The 27,715-nt window shown below is 43.4% G+C and overlaps 2 protein-coding genes and 1 long non-coding RNA gene across 3 annotated transcripts; 1 reads left to right on the top strand and 2 right to left on the bottom strand.

Moving 5' to 3' along the window:
• Positions 1–67: 67 nt before the first annotated feature.
• On the bottom strand, positions 68–13,008 carry LOC143487513 (uncharacterized). Its single transcript, XM_076986449.1, has 22 exons — positions 12,376–13,008; positions 11,727–11,861; positions 11,354–11,446; positions 11,049–11,129; positions 10,388–10,499; positions 9,182–9,434; positions 8,770–8,880; positions 8,391–8,525; positions 8,182–8,259; positions 7,793–7,894; positions 7,098–7,241; positions 6,884–6,967; positions 6,056–6,124; positions 5,443–5,660; positions 4,849–5,013; positions 4,577–4,739; positions 2,854–2,961; positions 2,655–2,757; positions 1,491–1,778; positions 1,087–1,159; positions 850–939; positions 68–711 (listed from the first exon to the last, which is right to left on the bottom strand). The coding sequence occupies exons 1-22, from the start codon at positions 12,461–12,463 to the stop codon at positions 597–599; spliced, it is 2,808 nt and encodes a 935-aa protein (XP_076842564.1). The 5' UTR covers positions 12,464–13,008; the 3' UTR covers positions 68–596.
• Positions 13,009–13,127: 119 nt separating this feature from the next.
• LOC143487604 (uncharacterized) lies at positions 13,128–17,926 on the top strand. The gene is made up of 2 exons (XR_013124308.1): positions 13,128–13,302; positions 15,216–17,926. It is a non-coding gene; the product is annotated as an uncharacterized LOC143487604 (long non-coding RNA).
• A 697-nt stretch (positions 17,927–18,623) lies between these two features.
• LOC143487603 (centrosomal protein of 164 kDa-like) lies at positions 18,624–27,061 on the bottom strand. The gene is made up of 14 exons (XM_076986635.1): positions 26,963–27,061; positions 26,368–26,585; positions 25,762–25,926; positions 25,488–25,650; positions 23,775–23,882; positions 23,576–23,678; positions 22,301–22,588; positions 21,897–21,969; positions 21,660–21,749; positions 21,332–21,521; positions 20,872–21,107; positions 20,216–20,372; positions 19,820–19,946; positions 18,624–19,247 (listed from the first exon to the last, which is right to left on the bottom strand). The coding sequence occupies exons 2-10, from the start codon at positions 26,445–26,447 to the stop codon at positions 21,407–21,409; spliced, it is 1,185 nt and encodes a 394-aa protein (XP_076842750.1). The 5' UTR covers positions 26,448–26,585; positions 26,963–27,061; the 3' UTR covers positions 18,624–19,247; positions 19,820–19,946; positions 20,216–20,372; positions 20,872–21,107; positions 21,332–21,406.
• Positions 27,062–27,715: the final 654 nt, after the last annotated feature.

Raw genomic sequence — 27,715 nt, 5'->3', positions numbered from 1 at the left:
TCTTGTGACTGTTGTTGCTATCTGAAAGCCACAGTTTAAAGCTCACTGCAGACTAACTGACCAGAGTCCTCCAGCGAGAAGGGCGTTCATGCTCCGAATGGGGGTGCAGTTCTGCACCATGCTGTCCAGAGCTGTGTCCACGTCCTGCCTGATGAAGCCATTGGACTCCGCTGCTTTGTGGAGGAGGACCTTAGCTGTAACCTCCACTTCCTGGTCCATCCCTTTCTGCAGGTTGGAGTACAACTCCCTCAAGGACACCACCGCCATGCGGGACACGCCAGAGCGCAGGTTCAGCACCTGCAGGAAAGACGACGTTCAAGCTCGTTTTAGTCACATCCAACACTGCCACCGCCATCGTAATAAGTATAATCCTCCACTGCAATGTGTTATGTAGGCGGAAATACCTTAATCACTAATTACAGTTAGATATACCATCTGAATTTCAATTAGATAATGTTTTTATCAAAAAGGAATTTCAAAGTACTATGCTAAATCTGACTTGACTTTGTCAGCAACATCACCTGTAATGTGTACATGCTGATGGCATGTTTGTATTCTGTCTATCCACTGATGTTTGCACTGGACATACATGGACATCAGTGGGTTGTGCCTCTTCGGTAATGGTAGACCTTGATCTGATTGTTCTCGTCCAGGCCGAGCTGGACCAGCCCATTGGTGGGTGGGGCAGCTGGGTAGCGTGTGAAGAGAGGCCTGGGCAGAGGTTCAGGAGAGTACAAGGGTGCAAGAGAGTGTGTGTGAAAATATGATGCATTCTGTTCCCGTACTGGTTTGTGTGTGATACATACATGTGTATAAGCTGAGGGGGAGAGAGAGATTGTGAAAGGATACACATTTGGGTCTTTGCGTTGTGATTCCAGCCACCTTTTGTTGTCTTCAATCAGTCTCTGCAGCCTCTGGCCATCTAGCTCAGAGGAGTGACTACACACCCACACACACACACATAATGGAAAAGCACTGTATGAGTTCATCAATTTTCCTTTCAAAATCAACAGCAGTACTGATCCTGTGAGTGAGAGTGAGAGATTGTGACCGAGCATGCACAGGTGTGCAAGTGTGTGTAGTCACCTTGCTGGAGTGTATCCACTATATGCTCTGGTAGCCCTCATGGGATAGCGGGCACTGGCATCCATGGAAACTCCTAAAATCAGAGCAGTCTTAATACAGGTAGTGCGGTTTAGATTTCTGAAGCTAATTTGACACAGCAGGTCTCTACACTGCACCACACTTGCACTGGAAAAGATCGGCATTATCCTAGCACAGAAAATCAATGGAGGTCATCAACTATGCAAAAAAGGCTATAAATCCAGCAGTGACTGGTTTGTGCTTGAGGGAGAGGCAGAAGTTTCTATTTGTATTCAAAGGTTTTACGAGTGATGAAGAAATGAAGCATTAGTGAAAATCACTGCAGCCCACTGAGGTGACCACTGCTCATCACTGCTAATGTTTGGGGTGTGTCTGTCTCTACGTACCAGGGAAGAGTTTGCTCCAGTGGGAGTTCAAATGAAGGTCAGACCCGTGTGTTTTTGGGACAGAACAGTGTAAGAAACTGTTCTGATTGGCCAATGAAGAGGAGGCGGGGCTTGGTGTCCATGCCCAGGACGGGGCAGGAGGGAAGGAGGAGGACGGAGGTGGCTGAGGGAGGGGCTGGACGGTCCTCCCAGTGAGAGATCCCAGTGCACCCAGCACCGTGTTCAGCTGGCCAGAGATCTGCTGCAGGGACTCTGCTAACTGCTGCACTTTCACTGGCACTGCATGTGCTGAAACAGAGAGGAAGACCAGGGTTTGGGTGTATTACTGCTAGAGAGATAAAAACATCAGACAACTATGAACCAACAAGACCAGAGTGGACTCTAGAGCTGCTTACAGTTGTGGGCAAATTTTTAGTTTTCACAGTTTGCTTCCTCAGTTTATTTTTTTAAGAACCTTTTGTCAAATGTTTATGTGATATAATGAAGTACAATTATTAACAGTCCATAATTGTTAATTGCTGCTAAACTGCTCCTGAATCGTTGGGAGAAGTTGTTCTGGAAGGATGTTTTGATACCTTCCCTTATTCATGGCTGTGCTTTGCTTAGGCAACATTGGGAGTGACCCCACACTTTGATGGTGTGAGGAGGCTCATAGCAGCCTCCTCTGTAGGAGACACTCCTGTAGGAGATGCTCCCTGAAGCCTCCTTCATGCAACTGAAGCACTCTCCCCAAAGTCCTTAGTGACTGGATAAATGGTTGATTTGGGTGCATCGTACAAGGCCACACTGTCCTTGCCTGTGAAACCCTTTTGATGCAATGATGACTGAACGTGTTTCCTTGGAGGTGACCATAGTTAATAGGAGAAAACGTAAAAGCACCACTACCCTTTTAAAGCAACCAGTCTTCTCTTCTAATCATCATGACAGATTGATGTCAAGCTGTCTTATCCTCATTAACTTTTTTCTCCTGAACTAACGAGATCAACACTGAAATTATCTTATGCCTCTTTGTAGGGCTGAAATGGAGAAGCTGGAATGCAGTAATGTTTGTGAGAAAATCATTTTCATGACAGGGAATGACTTTGTGAAAACCAAAATTAGTGCCTTCTCAAAATGTCTGCCCGTGTGTGTGTTTTGTGCATGCACATGGAGTGTGTCTCTCACTCGTCTCCTCTTGGCCATACTCGTCTCTGCTCGTCTCTGAGTCTCTGACATCAAATGAGACTCTCCGATCTCCCACCAGCCGCTCGCCTTCATCACATGACAGCTGAGAAAAACATTGTAAAGCCCAGGTAGGTATTAATGTGGGTTTGTACGTAAGTGTGTGGGTGCAGGCATACGTGTGTGTGTGTGTGTGTGTTACCTCCTCTGCCAGTGAGGTCTCCAGCTGGCCGAGTCTCTCCTCCTTCTTTCTCAGGAGCGTGTGGTCCTTCTGGACCGTCTCCCTCAGCTTCTCCAGCTCACTCACCTCCTACAGCACAGCGGAGCAGAACATCTAATAGGAACTACACTCATGCTTCCTACTGTCTCCCATCTGACCTGGCTACATGGCTGTAGGCACTGCAAGACCTAACGTGCTTAGACCCACCACGGCACTGAAACCGTCTAAAGTAGTTAACAATCTCTTAATATTCTCAGATAAAGAGGTCTGAGGTCAATCACTGTCCTGGTTCAAATCCTACCTGAACGATCATTACCAATTTGTACTTGAAAATAATGAATGCTCATAAGGATCTGTATTGGGTCCCATGTTATTCTATTATATATGCTAGCAAGCATTTGTAGGCATGGTATTAGCTTCCATTGCTATGCAGATGATACTCAGTTATATATATCTTCTAATTTGGATGATGTCAATACTACTACCAAAACTGAGAACTGCATCCAAGAAATAAAGAACTGGATGGTGTCTAATTTTCTTCTTCTAAATTCTGATAAGACTGAGGTGTTACTTCTTGGATCCAAGACTGCAAGAAGCAATTGGTCGAATCTTCTTATTACACTAGATGGCTTTTCAGTAACACCTGAATCTCCTGCTAAAAGTTTAGGTGTCTCTAGTGATTTGCATCTTTCATTTTTCACACACATATGCAATGTCACTAATGCTGCCTTTGCAACTTCATGTAATATTGCCAAGCTGAGACATGTACGTTCGGTATCAGATGCAGAGAAACTGGCCCACAGTCTCATCAAGATTGGACTACTGTAACTGTCTTTTAACTGGATGCTCTAAACAGTCCCTAAAGAAAGTCCAACTTGCTGCATTCCAACTTGAATCCAAGAGCCAGAGTCCTAACTAGGCCTTGAGAAGTCCATCACATTAGTCCTACTCTCTCAGCGTTGCACTGGCTCCTGGTTAAATATCAAACTGATTTTAAAATTCTTCTGTTGGCCTATAAAGCATTAAATAGTCCTCCACAATATCCGAGTGAACTCACTGCATACCATAATCCATCTCACCTGCTGCTCTCTCAAAGCGCAGGATTGCGCTCAGCTCCGAAAACGACAAGATTACAGCCGAAGGCAGAGTAATGTCTCAGTACCCTCATGCCTGTGGTCACCTCCAGGCCCCTCCCTTTAGTTATACTGCTAGGGATAAGCCTGCTGGAGCCACATGCTAAATCACTGGCACGTGTACTATATATATGGAAGTTTAATTTGATTTTACATATTTAACCTGCATTCTGTATCTTGACTACATGTTTCTACAAAGACAATTCCATAAAGCAGCTAGAAGATGCTCTGGGTTGCCAGTGGATGTGCTGATGCCGTGGATGCATGTGCCAATACGGCCAGCATCCTACCTGAGGCCCAGCATCCATATTGGAGAGACTGTGACTGCTCAGATAGACACAGGACTATAAATATGAACTTAAAGTTGCTGGGCCAATGGAGCATGGCTTCCCTTTGGGGTCTTGGTCCTCCCAAGGTTTCTTCCTAATCCACCTAGGGAGTTTGTCTCTGCCACACTCGCCCCCGTCTTGCTCATTAGGGATCTGGACCCATGCGCTCGTGAAGCTGCTTTGTGACACCATGTTTTGTAAAAAGCGCTTTATAAATAAAACTGACTACTAAACTTGACGGACCTGGCAGAGAGGCTGAGCAGAACCTCTTGCAGCGGACCTCTGCGGGCTGGGGTGGGCCGTCCTTAGTGCTGCCTGTCTCGCTCTCAGACAGCGGGTCTCTTTCTCCAAGAACCGTCGTGCTCTCTGCAGAGAGACACCTTCACACGAGATATACTCCCGCAAGCTAGAGAGAGAGAGAGAGAGAGGAGATTACAAACGAGTATATAAACATATGATAAATACATACAATCGGACAGCCTCCCTCCCCACCCACACACACACCCCCCACATACTCGTCTATGCTGCTGTGGTTGTTGTGGGAGGTGGGCACAGGGGAGAGAGGAGGTTCCAGGTCCTCCACTCCGAGGGAGCCCTCCTTCTGTCTGCTCTTCTCCTTGCCCTCCTCCTGTTTCTTTCTCTCCAGGTTATCGTCTCCATGCTCTCTCTGCTCCACCTCGCTGACAGACACAAACCACACCAACACAGATCTGTACATTGTACACACTCTGTGTACCGTGCATTTGTGTCACCAGAGACCAGTACTGACTCGGTCAAAGCTAGTGTGTGTGTGTGTGTGTGTGTGTTTGTCATTGTGAACTGTTATGCTAGGTTGTGTGTGTCCCCCAGGGGTGTGTGTGTGTGTGTGTGTGTGTGTGTGTGTGTCATTGTGAACTATTATGCTAGGTTGTGTGTGTCCCCCAGGGGTGTGTGTGTGTGTGTGTGTGTGCCCGCACATGCGTATGCGTGTGTATATTATCTAAACCTCCAGCACATCGACAGAAGTTGGTATACGTATACATTACCCAAGTCTTCAGGATGTGTATTATAGCATGTTTGTGTGTATATGGGGGTGTGGGGGTGTGTGTGTGTGTGTGTGTGTGTATTACCTGAGCCTTCTGTGGAGTTCATCACATCTATCCTGTAGAAGCACTGTATTGCTCAGTAGCTTCTCTCTCTCCTCCATCATCCTTCTGCTCTCCTCCCTCTCCCTCCTCCTTCCCTCTCTCTCTTTTTCCAGCTCCTCCCTTTCTCTCCTCCTCTCATCTCTTAGTCTGTCCAGCTCCGCACGCAGACTGTCCCGTTCTCTCAGGACACGTGAGAGAGCCTGGGGGACACACAGACACACAACCTAGTATAACAGTTCACAATGACACACACACACACACACACACACACACACACACACACACACACACACACACACACACACACACACACACACACACACACCCCTGGGGGACACACACAACCTAGCATAATAGTTCACAATGACACACACACACACACACACACACACACACACACACACACACACCCCTGGGGGACACACACAACCTAGCATAACAGTTCACAATGACAAACACACACACACACACACACACACACACACACCTGGTCATACACTCTCAGATACACACACACACACACCTGGCCACACACTCTCAGATACACACGCACACACACACACATACACCTGGTCACACACACACTCACACGCACCTCTATCCCCTTCTCAACTTCATCTTCTTCCTCACTCAGCTGTTGTCTCCTCTTCTTCAAATCTGCAGCCTACAGACCAACAGTACGAACACACACAGATCATTTTATCAGGCAGTTGAGTGACTGGACTGAAGATACACACACATGCATGCACACACACGCACACTCCAGACATGACCTATTCATTTTTTTCCTTCAAAACAGGTCATTGACTCAGTTAACTTCTCAGCACAAAGAACTGACTGACGAATGATTAGTAACTTATAAGTAAAGCTATAAGGGCACCTAATACAATGGAGCTCAGTGTACCATTTGCACATACACGCTCAAAGTAGCTAAAGTACCTGAGTTTGGAGTAGCACACACACACCTACACACACTCAAATAAAGCAGCTAAAGTACCTGAGTTTGGAGTAGCACACACACACCTACACACACTCAAATAAAGCAGGTAAAGTACCTGAGCACGGAGTAGCACACACACACCTACACACACTCAAATAAAGCAGGTAAAGTACCTGAGCATGGAGTAGCACACCTACATACACACACACACCCACACACTCAAATAACGCAGGTAAAGTACCTGAGTTTGGAGTAGCACACCCACATACACACACACACACCCACACACACACTCAAATAAAGCAGGTAAAATACCTGAGTTTGGAGTAGCACACACACACACACACAACCACACACACACTCAAATAACGCAGGTAAAGTACCTGAGTTTGGAGTAGCACACCCACACACACACACACCCACATACACACACACACACACACACACACACCCACACACACTCAAATAACGCAGGTAAAGTACCTGAGTTTGGAGTAGCAGTTCCTGAGTTTTGAGCTCTTTGGATTTCATGTCCAGTTGCTCCATCATCTTCTGCACTTCTAACTCCTAAACACACACACAAGAAAAACAAACAAATACAAACAACTCTCACCATCTTTATACACATAAACACCCGACTGGGTACGGCAGAAGAGGCATTTTTGCGTGTGCGTATCGTGTGGGTGTGGGATCTTACTTTCTGCTTGTGTATTTTGTGGGTGTCTTGGAGCTGAGAGTCGAGCTGTAATCTGAGCTGCTCCAGCTGGGATGTGTGTGAAGCCTGCATCCTCTCTCTCTCCTCCAGATGAGCCCTCAACAAGCGCTCCCTCTCCACGCTCTCCTGCACACACACCGTGTGATGAACACACATTGGCTCGGCCTCTTAGGTGATCACTGAGCTGTGAGTAAATGAATTCTCCCTGCCTTTAATTTATTTATTTAGTCTTTAATTTATTGCCATCACCTTAACTGAAACCAAAGGGTGTTTTATAGAACCCACATATGGTTCGTCTTTTCTGTATGAAGTGTGCATGACCCTCAGAGAGCCAGGGGCCTAGTGCACAATACAAATGAATGAGGTAATGGAAATGACATATATAGATGGATAGACAGATGGATGGATAAACAAGAGGATGTGTGGATGTATATGACTAACAGACGAATGGATAAATGGATGGATGGACGGAAAGGAAGAAGACAAAAAGAAACACTGAAAGAAAAACACTGGCGCATGATCTCAAATAAAACCCTAACCTCAAATAAACTTTGAGGTCCCCTCACTTATACCACTGCTATAGTGTTTGTAGAGAAAGACAGACAGACAGACAGAGAGAGGGAGGGAGGGAGGGAGAGACATATAGGAAGAGAGGCAGTGTGAGTGTTAATGAGTACCTGCAAGGGTGGGTCAGGGCTGTGGTCTCTTAACGGAGCGAGATCTTGGCGTTCTGGTTCGGATCTCTCCTCCACAGGAGCACTGCCACTGACTTCACTGTCCTGCTCATACACAGACAAACACACCAACACATGCAAACACATATGCATGAACATGCATGTACAGACATTCACAAGATCATAATGTGTGTGTGTGTGTGTGTGTGTGTGTGTGTGTGTGTGTGTGTGTGTGTGTGTGTGTGTGTGTTTGTGAAAGGTAGAGCAAGGTGCTACAGTAACACCAAGATCACGTGAGCACACACAGTGATGTTAGTGGCGCTGTATAAATGTGTGTGAAAAGCTGGGAACATAATGTGTGTGTGAGGGAGAGTGATGAACATCGTGGCCACCTCATACTGCAGTCCCCCTTTCAGGATGTCCAGGTCCACGTGTAGGTTCTGCAACAGGTCTGATGACTCTAGCAGACTCTACGTACACACAAACACACACCGCAACACGGATACAGAAAATCATTCCTCATACTTTACTGCAGTGTAAAGACTACAAAGGTGACAGTGAGCTAAAAATCAGAGCATTATATTCTAGCGGGTGTTTTCACCTCATGGACAGACGCCTTCTTCTGCTCTTCCTCCTCCTCCTCTTCATCCACCTCCAGATCTGAATTAAATATGGGCGGAGCCAGACTCTCCAGCTGTCGTCCTCTTAGCGAATGCAAATTTGCTCCGGATACATCCTAAGATACAGATCATCATACGCTCTACACCTCTGCCATGAACTCAGACCTCCATCACTTCAAAGTCAATTTGGTAAAAGCTAAACTTTGCAGAGGAGTGACGTGTTCTTTAACTTCCAGTGACGTATGTAGGGTTTGTTCTTACACCACCTTATAAAAGTATACAATGAGGTTTCATTCCCCTACTAGAGGATATAGACTGTACATGTTCACCCCTACTAGAGGATATAGACAGTACATTTACCCCTAGTGAGGACTTTAAAGGATGAAGGTCTGTGAAGTTGCCCAGGGAACCTCGCAGTCCTGGAACTGAAAGGTCACACATTCCTCTCAGTGGAGCCAGAGGAGCCAGCAGCTGAGAGACAGTGATAGAGTGAGTGAGTGAGTGTGTGTGTGTGAGTGAGAGAGAGAGAGAGAGAGAGAGAGCTTTAGCAGAATGGCACACACAAATTAGCTTTCTTTTTCCTTTCTGCTCAACTTTAGGCGACTGCTATCCTAAATCTTTTGATATACTTCGATGAGCAAATAATTGTTCAATTCATTTCAGTGTTATTAGAAACACAGCAGTCAAGAATGTGTAGAATGGAAGAGAAAGTGTGACAAATATAACTGCTGTGTGACAAAATACATTTTAGGGTACACAGATCCAAACTCACTCTTGGGGCCTTCAGTCCCTCTGGTTCCTTCTTTTTTTTCTCCTTCTTCTCTTTCTTCTTCTTCTTCTTCTTCTCCTTGTTCTTTCTGGTTCCTGTGGAGGCGGAGCCTGAGATGGCAGAGGCAGTCCGGCCGTGGTGAGCACGCTCCCGCTCCTGGGCCACTAGTTGGCGGTAGTGCTCATCACAGGGATGGTCCCAGGTGGACTGGCCCGTGGAGAAGTTGAAGTAATAAACTTCTCCAGTCACATCCTGACTGGAGTAGGAAAGGGAGACAAGCTCATCAGATAAACACACATAAAAACACATGACATGTAGACAAGCCTAGGTTCTCCAGCACAGGACTGTCCACAAAGGTGTCAACAGGACAACATCTGAAACACTGAGTGGTGCTCTGGGTCTCATTGCTCAGATTAATAGTGCCAGAAGGCAAGTCTACAAGCAAATCTGCTGCATAGAGTGATGAAATATTAATTATATACTTTGCAATTGTTAGTTTCGGGGACAACTAACATTAAATATCTCCTGGATCTTGTCTTTGTGTGTTTTATCTATAAAGGTACTGACTCATATAAATACACCACTGTTACACCTGACAATAAGGTTATAACATACTTTCCCCCAAACCATTTGAATACAGAATCCAAAAGTGATTTCATATGTTAAAATGTGTCTGATCTTTCATGTCACATCAAACTCCCCAACTTCAAAAACAATCCTCTTCTGCCTGTTATATTTTCTCTTGCCCAATCTTATTTCCCAGTCAAATTATTCAGTCTTCTCCAGACTTGCACTTCCATGGTCTTTAAAAAAAAAGTTGGGCTGTCTAATTTGCTCATCTAATCACCTAGGTCATAAGTGATTTAATGCCCACTTCTTGCAAGCTTCCAGAGAGTCCGTGTGACATTATGACACTCACAATAAAGTCCTGATGCATCCTACTTCTATAAATGGTACTTAAAATTATAACTGAGTTATAGGGGACAAAGGGCCTTGGTACGTCAGGTAATCAAGAACCTGAATGAACGAGCCAGCATGAATGAGACGTAGAGTTCTTGGAATGGAAGCCATTCCTCAATTAAGGGCACATTAGAGTATGCTTGGATTTTTCTAAAAGGAACCAACACTCACACCAATGCTCACTGCTCTGTGTGTAAGGATAAGAAAACTGTTTCATTATGGGTGACTATGAGAATGAGCTTGTCCTACCAGGGTTTCCATTCAGGAGGTAGTGAGGCTACAGCCACCTCTCTGGCCAGCCATAGGAGCTCTGGCTCCCTCTCAGGGTCAATGCCAATTTGTCTGGCAAAATCATGGATATCTGAGGAGCAATACAGATAAGAAGAATATACCGACAAGAAGTATGATATTTTCAAATCAAGACAAAATCCCACAAATTCAAATATTTAAGTCCATAATGCATGGAGATTGATTCTATGTTATAAAGTGTAGCTATAGCTTGGACGAACATACAGGAGTCCAAACTGGAACTGTGTTGTTAATATTATAATTTTTATATATTATAATATTATTATATATTATTAAGTTATTATGTCAGTGTTATAATTTAGTTTTTAAATGATGGAACTGTTGTAGCTTGTAGACTTTATCAATGGTGGATATTAAATTATATCATTTCAGTAACATATATTAAAGTTCAGGGCCGGAGTGGGCCACTTTTTCAGCCCGGGAGTTTCATGCCCAAATCCGGCCCAAAATTATTTTTCCATCCCAATCGGCCCAAACTAGAGATTGACATGAGCCGGCCCATCGAGAATCCTCCGGAATCTCCCGATTAGCCACTCCGGCTCTGGTAAAGTTTTATCCGGGGTCCTAAACTGTAACAGGTAGTATGCAACAGCTAATGTACCTTGTTCAGATGGGATATAATTCTCATCGCAATCCTCTTCCAGGATCAACTGCTCTCCAACTGGTCCCCGAAGGGCATCTGCTGTCATGTTGAATGAACATTAAGAAAAAGATTATGTACTATACGAATAACAGTGCAGTAGACAGATCACCTCGCCATATTGTCTCTAAACTCTCCGTGGTACCGTTCGCTAGGCTAACCTAACTAACTAGCCGATAATAGAATTCCATAGCAATAATAGCGTCCATAGCAACCGTAGCATTCCACACAAAGCAACGTTATACCCAAAATACCCAAATACCCACCAGCAGGCTGGAGGTTGACTGGATCCATCTGTTTCAGGACCTCGCCTTGAACATGGGGCTGAGCAAGGTGTCTCTGCCTCTCCATGTCAGGGCCTAAATGCAAAACACCAACCCAGGGCACAGAGGAATGTGTACTGTTAAGATCATCAGGTCTATAAGAAGGGCTACAGTGCCATTTGAATTCATTACAATGTTGAAGAATATGTCATGTCATATTTTCTGATAAAACTGGTCAGGTCATGTGCAGAAAGCTGATGGTTCTGCACCTCTGCCAGACCTTACAAACAAATGTAATAAATGTTTTTTTCTACTTCATCATGCATGATTATTTGGTTTGTTGAATACGCATGTAATCTTCAGTGTTACACAGTACCAGTGTGGAGTGGTCCTTCTACAGGGATGTTAACATGGCCGACATCTGAGGGTCCCGCCGTCCTTCTGTGAGGGAAGGGTGCTGGTCCACAGGGATCCGCGTGGATCACTGTCTCTTGGGGGTTGTAGGGCACACCTGAAAATCCCACAGTAGGTAAAGTGAAACCCAGCATGCCTCCCAGTGAGGCTCAAATGCCTTGTACGTGTTTCCCAATGAACAAGTGATTATAACAAGGGCTATGGTGCCATGTGATGTCATTAGAATGTGGGGAGAATGTTTAAGAATTTGTGATGTCATGTTAGAAATCTGTTTCTTTTTAAAAGTGTTTATTTTTATTTGCTTTTTCCATGGCCACATGGACAATGTTAAGATTTATGAAAATTGTGCTGAGTCAAAGAAATCAAAGAAGTAACCCATGCTCCATTAATTATATTATCATGTACACATGAAATACAGAGCTTGACAGTCATCAGTAGAATAAATATACATGTTATTTTTCTGAACCTTAGAAACCTACTATATAAATGTGTATATTTAACTTTTAATTATTATGAATAAGCCTATGGAATCCATACTCATAATAACTAATATACTGTCTTACATAGAAGTATAAAATTATGTACAGTATATGAAAATGTATTTTTCTCACCATGAGTGGTAAAACCTGGTGTGTCTATGAAGTGGTTCTCTTCCTGCCTAGGCCTAGGCTGGTCGGTTCTCCTGGGGTAAAAACTCATTCTCCACCTGAAAAATAGAAAGAATAGAAAGAGAGAAAGATCTAGAAAAAATAGAGAGATTTGTTAGTTTTGTATTGATAGTAATCCAGAGCAAAATGTCTTGCGACTTGTTCTGAGCTTTTCAGCATCAAAACTGAATCCAAACATTCCACCTTCCCAACCAAACATTCTAATCCAAACCATCCAAAGTTGAGTAGCACGTCATATCACAATTTCCTGTTTTTTTTAACCAAAACACCAAATCAGCCAGGCTGCTACAATAACCTGATGCAGCCTGGCTTGTACCCAAAGGGTTCATACCAGAGACCATATATATATATATCAGTAGCGAACCGTGACCATTAAAAGTGGGCCCGCTCCCCCACCCCCCTTTCCTAATTAACTGCAATAAATAAAAAATAAAAAAACTGAGACAGTACAGCTTTAGAAACGCAATAAACAATAATATATGTACTAGATAACTTTTTAAGCAAAATAAGGTTCCAACAAAATAAGGTCCACAACTCCTTGTTCGTCCTTGTAAACAACGCGCACGTCAGCTAATGTAGGCTAGCGTCACCACAGCGGGCGGAAATGATCATACTGTTAAGCCCGCCCACTAAGAGGGAAGATATGATTGGTCAATTTTACTGTCATTTGAAACTGTTTGGTGTAGGGATGTTACTATATTTCCGGTTGGTATGCGGAAGCCTATGGCCGAGCCTAAATTCACAAGGTGCCTCTTGGAGTTCCCGTCAACGATGTGCGTCGTATTGTCAGAGCATCAAGTACAACGCCACAGAGTAAACTTGAAAAGGGTTTCAAGTTCTACGTTTCATCCTACCTCTGAAATTTTGAAGGTAAGTGGCTGACGCTAGTTAGCTAGCTAGCCTGAGGTGGCAGTCTAATGAAGTGATGTTGTTTTTAGTAACGAACCAACCTGTCCTAGTACTAGAAATGCCTTTTAAAAACATGTTTGTATTTCTGATGGAAGTATCAGGCAAAAGTAAGGCTAACGAGATAACAGTGAGGGCTCACTGCTACAGATCTATGAAGAAAACAGATACGCCACACCAGCTGAGAGTAGGACTGGTTAAAATGACACGAGTTCTGTTCAGTGTCACGTTCAAAGTTCTGTTGAACAAGTTCAAAAGTTAGTTCAGCACAAGTTCAATCTTTTATCCTTGCTCTTACTTCACGTAAGCTGTGATAACCATAGGCATTGGTTTTCAAAGCTTACAATGGTAGCCAAATGCAGAGTAGCTGAGTGGGAATCATTAGCAGTCTGTTTTGCCTATAGTAAACAAATGGGAGTTTATTTTACAGTTCGAGCTATTGTTATCTACCTCTATGACTCAAAAGCAGAATATAGTCCACCTCAGCTATTCTTCAAACTGCATTTTCTAAAATCTGTCAATCTGTCTTTCAAATCTTTCATCTTAACTTCTTTATTAACATATGGCTTCAACACTTACACCTATTAAGATATTCTGATAACACTCTTCAAGAAGCAGTTGAAGTAAAACCTGCATTGTTCTGTTGTTTGTGGTGGAAACAACAAAATAATATAAATATAAGTAGGCCTGTTTCACTCCTATGTGTAAGCATTTCATCTGGAGTGAAAATGAAGTTTAAATCTAAAATATATTCAGTTTATAGTTGCTCAGTGAACTAGTAGATTGAATCATGCACAGCACTGTAGAATAGAAAGACAGTATAGCCAAGTGTTTTAAGAGTGATGCAAAACAGCACAAACGTTACATGAGACAATGGACAAGTGACATTCACCACTAACAACATGATGGGACAGATATTGCGCCTATTGACATTGCTGAAGTCTTCTTTTCAAGATATTAAATTTTGCCTCTTGTGTATCTCAGATGACATTACGTGATTCAATGCCAGTTGATTTTGTACGTGCTCATACAGCGCCATCTGTTGTCCATTAAACGTGCTGCCTGTTGTCAAGCAAGGACTTGTGTCTCGTCCTTCACGCTGCACCCGACGTCACAACTGTCAACATAAAATCATAACTGTAATCAGCAAATGTTTAAACAGCTTAAAGCAAAACATATTAAATCTTCACAACAATAAAGTGACTTTATTGAGAGCTAATAAATCATGATAAATTACTTGTTTATTTAGAGTTGTGGTTGCTCCTGAACTAAGAGTAAAATATGATAGCGGCCAAAAACCCAAACCCAAATGATCAAGTACAGTACCAGGACATAAGATGTTTGAACTGCTGCCCTCGGACAGACGTTACACCTCAAAACAAGAACAAACGGTTTGAGAGAGTTTTTATAACAGGGCCATATCCCTATTAAACAAACACTATAGAGTTTTTATAACAGGGCCATATCCCTATTAAACAAACACTATAGAGTTCATCGGTAGGCAGATGTTTTGTCTGCCTACAGGGACAAGTGCAATAACCGATGCTGCTAAAATACAATGTGCAATAATTGATGCTGCAAATGTTAATAGCAGAGCTTAGTGTGTATACAGGAGAGCTTAGATAATTTATGCTCATGCCCTGTATAGTTAATCATAGCTCTTAATCTGTTATTTAAACTGTTTATATTAAACTTTTCTATTTGCACCAAGGGGGGAGGGGGGAGGGGCTGTAAGCCAATTTCGTTGTGCAAATGTACACGTACAGTGTGTAATGACAATAAAGGTTCATTTTATTTCAAACCCTCTCTCATCTCCCTCTCTAATCTCTCTCTCTCTCATCTCTCTCCCTGTCTCACTCACTCATCCTTTTCTCCAGCTCGTCCCGCGTCTCCCCCGTCCCTATTGGTCCTGGCTCCCTCCCAGGCTCTACCCTCTGGGGGCGTGGCGACGCCACCCTGTCCTGGTCCGAGGACACCACCACCATGGCGGGTCCTGAGGTCCAGACAGCGTCTCGGCGCCAGACCGATGGCACGTTCTCACGGAGCAGCTTCCTGAATCTCAGCGCCGAACGCTGGAATTCTGGACACAGCTACACCTGCACCATCAGACACTCCGCCCTGACCAACACTGTGAGCTCCACCACCGGGATGGAGAAGTGTAGTTAGACGGGTGGAGGAGATGATGCAACGCTCACACTGTGCTCGTAAACGCAGATGGGGAAAAAAAGTGGAGAAACACGTCTACAGAACAACTGTGTTAATGTCACTTCAGCTCCTGGTTTCTTCTTTGTAGATGTTGTATCAGGGGGGTTTGGAGGAGTTTGAACTCAGGAATCAGGAACTCCTAGGAATGTTATCCAATTATGGTATGAGCATAAACTGTAGACTCTAAAGTTTCCCACTATATCATTGTGGCCATGCCATATATGACCTATATTGCTAGAACTCATAAACCATGTAAGCGATCAACTCCCAATTTGAAAGCCTTTTATAGCCTGAGGTCCTTGTGAGGTATGCCAAGTCTGTTTCAAATTGGCCTATCGGGGGCGCTACAGTACCCAAAAACCTTAGAAATCATTTAAACTCATGCTGCAATCTTGTTATGCAGAATACAGACAAGTAATGGGTCATGTATGATTCAGATCAATGAGTTCTATAACATTGAAATTACATCTCATAACAAAAAGTGCACTGCCTGACCAGAAATGAACCTTTTAATTCACCAAAATGTCCTATTTCATTTCTGAGATTAATGAGATATCAGTATGGTTGTACTTGGGCTCCATCTAGTGGCCAAATTCCAGAACTGACTGAAAACTATTGCTCACATGAAATACCACACAAACACACCACAAAGCCGATCTCAGCATGTGATTTAGTTCTGTGATCTAAATCATTTTGCCAATACAAAAATAATTTTGAACCTTTTGGGCTTTTAGTGCATCAATGGAATCTTTTTTTGCACATTGATTTATTTAAGCATTTTTTCCACTGAAACAGCTTCTTTTCACTTTTGGGTCTAAAGGACATTTTGGGCTTCTTTTTGCCTATTGAGGCCAAAATGCCTAGTCGTGTGTGAACCCGCCAATCGCCGCTTGCAGCTATATTTGCATTTGCAACTGTTGCTTCATTCATCATAGCTTGAAAAAAATGTTTCGGAAGAAAATTATATTTTGGTTATATAAAATATTTTGGTTGTCTGAAAAGAGACATGTGCTTTACAAGCTACATATCTAGATAAGTCACCAAAACAAAAGACATGTCAGTCATGTCAGTCAGACATTGCAAACCTGAGATCATGAGGGGGTAGGATTTCAGCAGGCGTTGTAACAGTACTGCCAAAATTATACGCTCCTTACTAATGCAGCCCCTGTTGAACATAGAGACATGTGTAAATACTAAATACTAATCATCAAATACCTGCAGACTCACTTATTTACAGCACAACTTTTAATATGAAGACCTGAAAAACATCCTTAACCAGTCATTAAGACTTATGCACTTAAAAATTCCTTAAGTATGGGAACAGAATTCATAAGGAAGTTATACATGATTTTGCTCGTTTGACCTGTTCAAACAACAAGAATTCCTTTGGCTCTCTTTTGCCATCCTAGAAATAAAAGTGGCTAATACTGAACACTTGAGAACTCTCCAGGATGATACAGAGACCACACGCCTCATCAAGAATCCTCCACTAAGATGAGACAAAACCATCAAAGATATGCTCATTATGCATGAGATAAATGATCATTTGGAAAATTACTGGCACTGCAAACGCTCTAGATGTTGCTCACAAATTTATGAAATAAAAAATCTGAACTTTTCTCAAACAGAGAAATCAGAACTTTCTTTTACTACACACTGTTACTCATGCAGGATCCTATATTACTTGCAAGAGATTATTGAGAGAAGGCTTACTTATTGATTTGTTGAACACTCTGGAAAGCCTTGAGTACTTCACTGCAATTTAGGTAGTGAAGGTTTTTATTAGTCTCTATATCTTTTTCTTTAGTACACTTGTTACACACCTGGAATCTTCTTGTGTATGTGTGTGTTCAAATGTAATCATTAGAGCTTACAGAAATAAACATTGTATTATATATATAAAATCAATCTCTGTCTTACCCCTTCTTGAAAAACATTCCATATAACTGAACATTAGATATGGAAATAGCTAAGACTGGCACAATACGGAATGAGAATTACAGCTCTGGGCATGACTTTATTTACTATTTACTGTATGTTAGTGTGATGCTAGATTTCAGCAAATGTTTTGTTTGTTACAATTCACCAAAAATACATCTGTTTTACATGCAAAGTTATTCAAACATCTGTGCATGAAAATACATCTAAAGTACAAACATATTCTGTTTACTCCACCAATATACCTGGTCATGCAAAAGTCTAGGACAGGTCCCACTTATAACATAGACCATAATCAATTAGTTAGTACCTCATTAAAGGAGTGTTCATCTATCTGCAAAATGTACATTACATACTGCAACATCATACAGCATATATTAAGCTAATACTGTGCCATTACACTTATTAGCAATACAGTACAAAAGTAATTCTGTGAATCATAGCTTTTTCTTTTTTAAAAACAACCATTTAAGACTCTTCATTGAAAAGTCACATTGCGCATACCAAACAAAAAGACTATAGATCGTTGTTCCTTGTGCATGTGATAAATTACATTCTGCACAGTTACCTCAGGATATGTCAACAGGCAAGTGCAGCCCTGGGACTCCACAGCTCCTGGGGGGGCCGTGGGCGGGTGGGATTCCCGGGCCTTTCTCTGCCTACCTCTGGCCTCTGGGGGGGAAGTTTTCGCAGCTCTCTACCCTCGCTGGCAAGTACATTCTGTACATTTATCCTATGTTGCACTTTTGTGTTGCACATAAACACACATTCACACATATATATACATCAGTCATTTGTGCTGTATGTCTTGGGTACACTTTCTGCTCTACTTTGCAGTGGTCATTTGAGCTGGTTGGTTTTTTTTTATTATTTATTTTTATATATATCTTTTTTTTTATATATGCGTGTGTATATATATGTATATATTTGTATATATGTATGTATGTTTTTTTTTTCTTCCCCGCCCTCCTGTCTTTTCTCTTTTTCTCTCTCTCCCTTCTTTTCTTTCTATATTCTATCCTCTCATGGTCCACCTAACCCCAATAATTGTCATCACTTTATTATACAGAATTGTTATTATTTGATCTATTATTTGATATTAAAACAAAGTTGTCCTCCAAAGATGGGGGGGGGGGGGGGGGGGGGGGGGGGGTGGAGGTGGGCCAAAAAAAAGAAAAGAAAATAACAATCATAGAACAATATATATCTATAGTCACCATGACAACAGTTATCATGATAAGTGTTAGTATTTCAAAGTGCAAACAGAGCAGAGCTCCTAGGCGTGTTAAACCTGATGTGATTCACTAAAATCTGTGCTCCTTATTTAAAAGGACTTCTGAGTTTAAGGATTTAGCTTTCTGCTCATTCAAAATGTTAAAAACGTTTGACTTTCTTCCTCTCTCTTTCATTTAGAGTGCAGGCACAGTAAGAAATGCACAAACATCTCCATCTTCAAGTAGAATCCATGTTGGGCTTTATTTTGGTCTGGAGGTCTGGCTGGCAGCTCTCAGGTGATCGGGAGGTTCTTCACAAACTCTCTTAGTCTCTTGCGGATATTGGAAGGTTGGGAAGCAGCACAGTCCAGCAGCGCCGGACCCATGTGGGCATGAAGGGCTTGGCATAGGTGGACAGTGGCCCCGTCACGCTTCCACCCCTCCCGTGGACCGTACCACTGTTGCTGGAGGTCCCCAGGAGCTACCAGAGCAGAGGGAGCACCTTCTGCTCAACCAGTTGTGGCTTGCGGGGGTAGAGTTCCCTAACCAGCTCTATAAAAAGAACATTTAAAAGGAACAATGATCAATAAATCAACCCTGGACAGCACTGGGTTATTACAGAAGCATTTTCTTAACCTAGAAAGATTTCATTCAATTAAAGTGACAATATTTGGTAACTATGGTAACTCTCTGGAATGATTATTATCAATATTATAAATATTATTAATTAATATAGGAATTATAGTATTTCTGGTCAATCTTTTATCTTTTTTATCTCTGGCATCTCTTAGCATATCAGTGGAATGACTTTCTGAAAGAATAGTTTTTTGATAAATGTATTTGAAATTCAAGCCGGTTCATTTTGAACCATGCTCTGTCCTTTAACTACTGGGTCTGGGACTACACTGTGCATGCCCTACTGTAAATACAATGTGTGGTGCCACACACTGCCCTGTACTCGAGTATTTGTTTACAATATATGTCTACCATCACAGTTTAGATGGTTTTTTATTGCAGTCTGTTTCACCTAAAAGTTTTGTGAATAAGTTTGTTTAGTGAGTAAACATGGGGCATAGTGGATGGGATAAAAAATCCTCATCATGTATCCAAACATGAATCGCTACCTTGGATTTCAGAGTGTGGACAGTGTCCCTGATGGTTGCCAGGTCTTTGGCAGGGATGTACTTTTCCACCATCTTATCAAAGTCATGGTGGGAGGACAGGAACAGCAGGATACGCCGGCCCAAGCGCCTGAGACGAGGAACAGACCCCAAAACAGGAGAGAACCGAGAGTGAGAGACCCGTAACTCGCAGCACACCAACCATTTATCTTACCAGGGCACAAGTTTACAAGGCTGTCTGTGTCTAGAAGACACGATAGTGCTTCTATTACTCTACAATTTAGCAGCATTTGCTGACTTCAGAGTATCACACTAGGAGACTAAAAGAATCAGTAAAAGATTACTATCTGGGAAACTGAATAAGCTTTGTAGAATTCTCGTTCTGATCCCAGTACTAACCTGGTTTCTTGTGAAGAGTCCTGTGCCAACTTGGAGACTGACAGGAATAATTCGCGGTGTGACGTCTTTCGCCCCAGACAATAACTGGCCAGCACCAATCTTCTCTACCAAAGTAGCCAAGTGCCGAGCAGTACACTTTCTTACTGCAGCATTCAGACTTTTAAGGAAAACAGAAGGAAAAAAATTAGGGCATTCAAAAAAATAAGGTAATAACTATTAATCCATCCAATCAATGTATACAGTACAACTTTTAGCTTCTATAAAGAAACTTAATACCCTTATGTATGATCTAAGTGCACAATAAAATGATCATATTCTATTCGATTGCTTAGTTTGCACCAGTTAGTGTACATCCTGTATTTTTTAAACAGAAAATGTTTGTATGTCCTCTGTGAGCTAGCTAACTAGCCTATTTTTTAAGCATTGTGAAGGGCAGTTTGGATCAGCAGAGCGGAGATGGAACGCAATAAAAATAATATATAAGAGGATAAATAACTAAAAATATTGATATAGGCCAGGGCAATATTTTGAAAGAACAATGAAGAGGTAAAAACAGCAGCAAAAAACAGCAGCCAAAATTAGTGCTGTGTTAGCTTCTTGTGACTGTTGTTGCTATCTGAAAGCCACAGTTTAAAGCTCACTGCAGACTAACTGACCAGAGTCCTCCAGCGAGAAGGGCGTTCATGCTCCGAATGGGGGTGCAGTTCTGCACCATGCTGTCCAGAGCTGTGTCCACGTCCTGCCTGATGAAGCCATTGGACTCCGCTGCTTTGTGGAGGAGGACCTTAGCTGTAACCTCCACTTCCTGGTCCATCCCTTTCTGCAGGTTGGAGTACAACTCCCTCAAGGACACCACCGCCATGCGGGACACGCCAGAGCGCAGGTTCAGCACCTGCAGGAAAGACGACGTTCAAGCTCGTTTTAGTCACATCCAACACTGCCACCGCCATCGTAATAAGTATAATCCTCCACTGCAATGTGTTATGTAGGCGGAAATACCTTAATCACTAATTACAGTTAGATATACCATCTGAATTTCAATTAGATAATGTTTTTATCAAAAAGGAATTTCAAAGTACTATGCTAAATCTGACTTGACTTTGTCAGCAACATCACCTGTAATGTGTACATGCTGATGGCATGTTTGTATTCTGTCTATCCACTGATGTTTGCACTGGACATACATGGACATCAGTGGGTTGTGCCTCTTCGGTAATGGTAGACCTTGATCTGATTGTTCTCGTCCAGGCCGAGCTGGACCAGCCCATTGGTGGGTGGGGCAGCTGGGTAGCGTGTGAAGAGAGGCCTGGGCAGAGGTTCAGGAGAGTACAAGGGTGCAAGAGAGTGTGTGTGAAAATATGATGCATTCTGTTCCCGTACTGGTTTGTGTGTGATACATACATGTGTATAAGCTGAGGGGGAGAGAGAGATTGTGAAAGGATACACATTTGGGTCTTTGCGTTGTGATTCCAGCCACCTTTTGTTGTCTTCAATCAGTCTCTGCAGCCTCTGGCCATCTAGCTCAGAGGAGTGACTACACACCCACACACACACACATAATGGAAAAGCACTGTATGAGTTCATCAATTTTCCTTTCAAAATCAACAGCAGCACTGACCCTGTGAGTGAGAGTGAGAGATTGTGACCGAGCCTGCACTGGTGTGCAAGTGTGTGTAGTCACCTTGCTGGAGTGTATCCACAATATGCTCTGGTAGCCCTCATGGGATAGCGGGCACTGGTATCCATGGAAACTCCTAAAATCAGAGCAGTCTTAATACAGGTAGTGCGATTTAGATTTCTGAAGCTAATTTGACACAGCAGGTCTCTACACTGCACCACACTTGCACTGGAAAAGATCGGCATTATCCAAGCACAGAAAATCAATGGAGGTCATCAACTATGCAAAAAAGGCTATAACTCCAGCAGTGACTGGTTTGTGCTTGAGGGAGAGGCAGAAGTTTCTATTTGTATTCAAAGGTTTTACGAGTGATGAAGAAATGAAGCATTAGTGAAAATCACTGCAGCCCACTGAGGTGACCACTGCTCATCACTGCTAATGTTTGGGGTGTGTCTGTCTCTACGTACCAGGGAAGAGTTTGCTCCAGTGGGAGTTCAAATGAAGGTCAGACCCGTGTGTTTTTGGGACAGAACAGTGTAAGAAACTGTTCTGATTGGCCAATGAAGAGGAGGCGGGGCTTGGTGTCCATGCCCAGGACGGGGCAGGAGGGAAGGAGGAGGACGGAGGTGGCTGAGGGAGGGGCTGGACGGTCCTCCCAGTGAGAGATCCCAGTGCACCCAGCACCGTGTTCAGCTGGCCAGAGATCTGCTGCAGGGACTCTGCTAACTGCTGCACTTTCACTGGCACTGCATGTGCTGAAACAGAGAGGAAGACCAGGGTTTGGGTGTATTACTGCTAGAGAGATAAAAACATCAGACAACTATGAACCAACAAGACCAGAGTGGACTCTAGAGCTGCTTACAGTTGTGGGCAAATTTTTAGTTTTCACAGTTTGCTTCCTCAGTTTATTTTTTTAAGAACCTTTTGTCAAATGTTTATGTGATATAATGAAGTACAATTATTAACAGTCCATAATTGTTAATTGCTGCTAAACTGCTCCTGAATCGTTGGGAGAAGTTGTTCTGGAAGGATGTTTTGATACCTTCCCTTATTCATGGCTGTGCTTTGCTTAGGCAACATTGGGAGTCACCCCACACTTTGATGGTGTGAGGAGGCTCATAGCTGCCTCCTCTGTAGGAGACGCTCCTGTAGGAGACACTACTGTAGGAGACACTACTGTAGGAGACGCTCCCTGAAGCCTCCTTCATGCAACTGAAGCACTCTCCCCAAAGTCCTTAGTGACTGGATAAATGGTTGATTGGGGTGCATCGTACAAGGCCACACTGTCCTTGCCTGTGAAACACTTTTGATGCAATGATGACTGAACGTGTTTCCTTGGAGGTGACCATAGTTCACAGGAGAAAACGTAAAAGCACCACTACCCTTTTAAAGCAACCAGTCTTCTCTTCTAATCATCATGACAGATTGATGTCAAGCTGTCTTATCCTCATTAACTTTTTTTCTCCTGAACTAACGAGATCAACACTGAAATTATCTTATGCCATTTTGTAGGGCTGAAATGGAGAAGCTGGAATGCAGTAATTTTTGTGAGAAAGTCATTTTCATCACAGGGAATGACTTTGCAATTAATTGCAATTCATCTAATCACAATCTAGAATCAATACACATTGCCACCATAAAAAAACTGTGGTAGTAAACTTTGTGAAAACCAAAATTAGTGCCTTCTCAAAATGTCTGCCCGTGTGTGTGTTTTGTGCATGCACATGGAGTGTGTCTCTCACTCGTCTCCTCTTGGCCATACTCGTCTCTGCTCGTCTCTGAGTCTCTGACATCAAATGAGACTCTCCGATCTCCCACCAGCCGCTCGCCTTCATCACATGACAGCTGAGAAAAACATTGTAAAGCCCAGGTAGGTATTAATGTGGGTTTGTACGTAAGTGTGTGGGTGCAGGCATACGTGTGTGTGTGTGTGTGTGTTACCTCCTCTGCCAGTGAGGTCTCCAGCTGGCCGAGTCTCTCCTCCTTCTTTCTCAGGAGCGTGTGGTCCTTCTGGACCGTCTCCCTCAGCTTCTCCAGCTCACTCACCTCCTACAGCACAGCGGAGCAGAACATCTAATAGGAACTACACTCATGCTTCCTACTGTCTCCTATCTGACCTGGCTACATGGCTGTAGGCACTGCAAGACCTAATGTGCTTAGACCCACCACGGCACTGAAACCGTCTAAAGTAGTTAACAATCTCTTAATATTCTCAGATAAAGAGGTCTGAGGTCAATCACTGTCCTGGTTCAAATCCTACCTGAACGATCGTTACCAATTTGTACTTGAAAATAATGAATGCTCATAAGGATCTGTATTGGGTCCCATGTTATTCTATTATATATGCTAGCAAGCATTTGTAGTCATGGTATTAGCTTCCATTGCTATGCAGATGATACTCAGTTATATATATCTTCTAATTTGGATGATGTCAATACTACTACCAAAACTGAGAACTGCATCCAAGAAATAAAGAACTGGATGGTGTCTAATTTTCTTCTTCTAAATTCTGATAAGACTGAGGTGTTACTTCTTGGATTGCAAGAAGCAATTGGTCAAATCTTCTTATTACACTAGATGGCTTTTCAGTAACACCTGAATCTCCTGCTAAAAGTTTAGGTGTCTCTAGTGATTTGCATCTTTCATTTTTCACACACATATGCAATGTCACTAATGCTGCCTTTGCAACTTCATGTAATATTGCCAAGCTGAGACATGTACGTTCGGTATCAGATGCAGAGAAACTGGCCCACTCTCTCATCAAGATTGGACTACTGTAACTGTCTTTTAACTGGATGCTCTAAACAGTCCCTAAAGAAAGTCCAACTTGCTGCATTCCAACTTGAATCCAAGAGCCAGAGTCCTAACTAGGCCTTGAGAAGTGCATCACATTAGTCCTACTCTCTCAGCGTTGCACTGGCTCCTGGTTAAATATCAAACTGATTTTAAAATTCTTCTGTTGGCCTATAAAGCATTAAATAGTCCTCCACAATATCCGAGTGAACTCACTGCATACCATAATCCATCTCACCTGCTGCTCTCTCAAAGCGCAGGATTGCGCTCAGCTCCGAAAACGACAAGATTACAGCCGAAGGCAGAGTAATGTCTCAGTACCCTCATGCCTGTGGTCACCTCCAGGCCCCTCCCTTTAGTTATACTGCTAGGGATAAGCCTGCTGGAGCCACATGCTAAATCACTGGCACGTGTACTATATATATGGAAGTTTAATTTGATTTTACATATTTAACCTGCATTCTGTATCTTGACTACATGTTTCTACAAAGACAATTCCATAAAGCAGCTAGAAGATGCTCTGGGTTGCCAGTGGATGTGCTGATGCCGTGGATGCATGTGCCAATACGGCCAGCATCCTACCTGAGGCCCAGCATCCCTATTGGAGAGACTGTGACTGCTCAGATAGACACAGGACTATAAATATGAACTTAAAGTTGCTGGGCCAATGGAGCATGGCTTCCCTTTGGGGTCTTGGTCCTCCCAAGGTTTCTTCCTAATCCACCTAGGGAGTTTGTCTCTGCCACACTCGCCCCCGTCTTGCTCATTAGGGATCTGGACCCATGCGCTCGTGAAGCTGCTTTGTGACACCATGTTTTGTAAAAAGCGCTTTATAAATAAAACTGACTAGACTTGACGGACCTGGCAGAGAGGCTGAGCAGAACCTCTTGCAGCGGACCTCTGCGGGCTGGGGTGGGCCGTCCTTAGTGCTGCCTGTCTCGCTCTCAGACAGCGGGTCTCTTTCTCCAAGAACCGTCGTGCTCTCTGCAGAGAGACACCTTCACACGAGATATACTCCCGCAAGCTAGAGAGAGAGAGAGAGAGAGAGGAGATTACAAACGAGTATATAAACATATGATAAATACATACAATCGGACAGCCTCCCTCCCCACCCACACACACACCCCCCACATACTCGTCTATGCTGCTGTGGTTGTTGTGGGAGGTGGGCACAGGGGAGAGAGGAGGTTCCATTTCCTCCACTCCGAGGGAGCCCTCCTTCTCTCTGCTCTTCTCCTTGCCCTCCTCCTGTTTCTTTCTCTCCAGGTTATCGTCTCCATGCTCTCTCTGCTCCACCTCGCTGACAGACACAAACCACACCAACACAGATCTGTACATTGTACACACTCTGTGTACCGTGCATTTGTGTCACCAGAGACCAGTACTGACTCTGTCAAAGCTAATGTGTGTGTGTGTGTGTGTTTGTCATTGTGAACTGTTATGCTAGGTTGTGTGTGTCCCCCAGGGGTGTGTGTGTGTGTGTGTGTGTGTGTGTGTGTGTGTGTGTGTCATTGTGAACTATTATGCTAGGTTGTGTGTGTCCCCCAGGGGTGTGTGTGTGTGTGTGTGTGTGTGCCCGCACATGCGTATGCGTGTATATATTATCTAAACCTCCAGCACATCGACAGAAGTTGGTATACGTATACATTACCCAAGTCTTCAGGATGTGTATTATAGCATGTTTGTGTGTATATGGGGGTGTGGGGGTGTGTGTGTGTGTGTGTGTGTGTGTGTGTATTACCTGAGCCTTCTGTGGAGTTCATCACATCTATCCTGTAGAAGCACTGTATTGCTCAGTAGCTTCTCTCTCTCCTCCATCATCCTTCTGCTCTCCTCCCTCTCCCTCCTCCTTCCCTCTCTCTCTTTTTCCAGCTCCTCCCTTTCTCTCCTCCTCTCATCTCTTAGTCTGTCCAGCTCCGCACGCAGACTGTCCCGTTCTCTCAGGACACGTGAGAGAGCCTGGGGGACACACAGACACACAACCTAGTATAACAGTTCACAATGACACACACACACACACACACACACACACACACACACACACACACACACACACACACACACCCCTGGGGGACACACACAACCTAGCATAATAGTTCACAATGACACACACACACACACACACACACACACACCTGGGGGACACACACAACCTAGCATAACAGTTCACAATGACAAACACACACACACACACACACACACACACACACACACACACACACACACCTGGTCATACACTCTCAGATACACACACACACACACACCTGGCCACACACTCTCAGATACACACGCACACACACACACATACACCTGGTCACACACACACTCACACGCACCTCTATCCCCTTCTCAACTTCATCTTCTTCCTCACTCAGCTGTTGTCTCCTCTTCTTCAAATCTGCAGCCTACAGACCAACAGTACGAACACACACAGATCATTTTATCAGGCAGTTGAGTGACTGGACTGAAGATACACACACATGCATGCACGCACACGCACACTCCAGACATGACCTATTCATTTTTTTCCTTCAAAACAGGTCATTGACTCAGTTAACTTCTCAGCACAAAGAACTGACTGACGAATGATTAGTAACTTATAAGTAAAGCTATAAGGGCACCTAATACAATGGAGCTCAGTGTACCATTTGCACATACACGCTCAAAGTAGCTAAAGTACCTGAGTTTGGAGTAGCACACACACACCTACACACACTCAAATAAAGCAGCTAAAGTACCTGAGTTTGGAGTAGCACACGCACACCTACACACACTCAAATAAAGCAGGTAAAGTACCTGAGTTTGGAGTAGCACACACACACCTACACACACTCAAATAAAGCAGGTAAAGTACCTGAGCACGGAGTAGCACACACACACCTACACACACTCAAATAAAGCAGGTAAAGTACCTGAGTTTGGAGTAGCACACACACACCTACACACACTCAAATAAAGCAGCTAAAGTACCTGAGTTTGGAGTAGCACACACACACCTACACACACTCAAATAAAGCAGGTAAAGTACCTGAGCACGGAGTAGCACACACACACCTACACACACTCAAATAAAGCAGGTAAAGTACCTG

The sequence above is a fragment of the Brachyhypopomus gauderio genome, unplaced genomic scaffold, assembly GCF_052324685.1.
Source record: "Brachyhypopomus gauderio isolate BG-103 unplaced genomic scaffold, BGAUD_0.2 sc47, whole genome shotgun sequence".
NCBI lineage: Eukaryota > Metazoa > Chordata > Actinopteri > Gymnotiformes > Hypopomidae > Brachyhypopomus > Brachyhypopomus gauderio.
This window is presented reverse-complemented; position numbering and strand designations above follow the sequence as displayed.

What these genes read in the sequence shown, in the direction of transcription:
- LOC143487603 (XM_076986635.1), bottom strand. Translation starts at nt 26,447, where the DNA reads ATGATGGAGGAGAGAGAGAAGCTACTGAGCAATACAGTGCTTCTACAG. An exon ending in AGACCTCACTGGCAGAGGAG is followed by an intron (nt 23,679 to 23,774) that starts GTAACACACACA and finishes TGTTTTTCTCAG; the next exon opens with CTGTCATGTGATGAAGGCGA. An exon ending in TGTGGATACACTCCAGCAAG is followed by an intron (nt 21,750 to 21,896) that starts GTGACTACACAC and finishes GTGGGTGTGTAG; the next exon opens with TCACTCCTCTGAGCTAGATG.
- LOC143487513 (XM_076986449.1), bottom strand. Translation starts at nt 12,463, where the DNA reads ATGAGTTTTTACCCCAGGAGAACCGACCAGCCTAGGCCTAGGCAGGAA. An exon ending in AGTCAACCTCCAGCCTGCTG is followed by an intron (nt 11,130 to 11,353) that starts GTGGGTATTTGG and finishes TCAACATGACAG; the next exon opens with CAGATGCCCTTCGGGGACCA. An exon ending in CTTTAAAGTCCTCACTAGGG is followed by an intron (nt 8,526 to 8,769) that starts GTAAATGTACTG and finishes TCTGTATCTTAG; the next exon opens with GATGTATCCGGAGCAAATTT.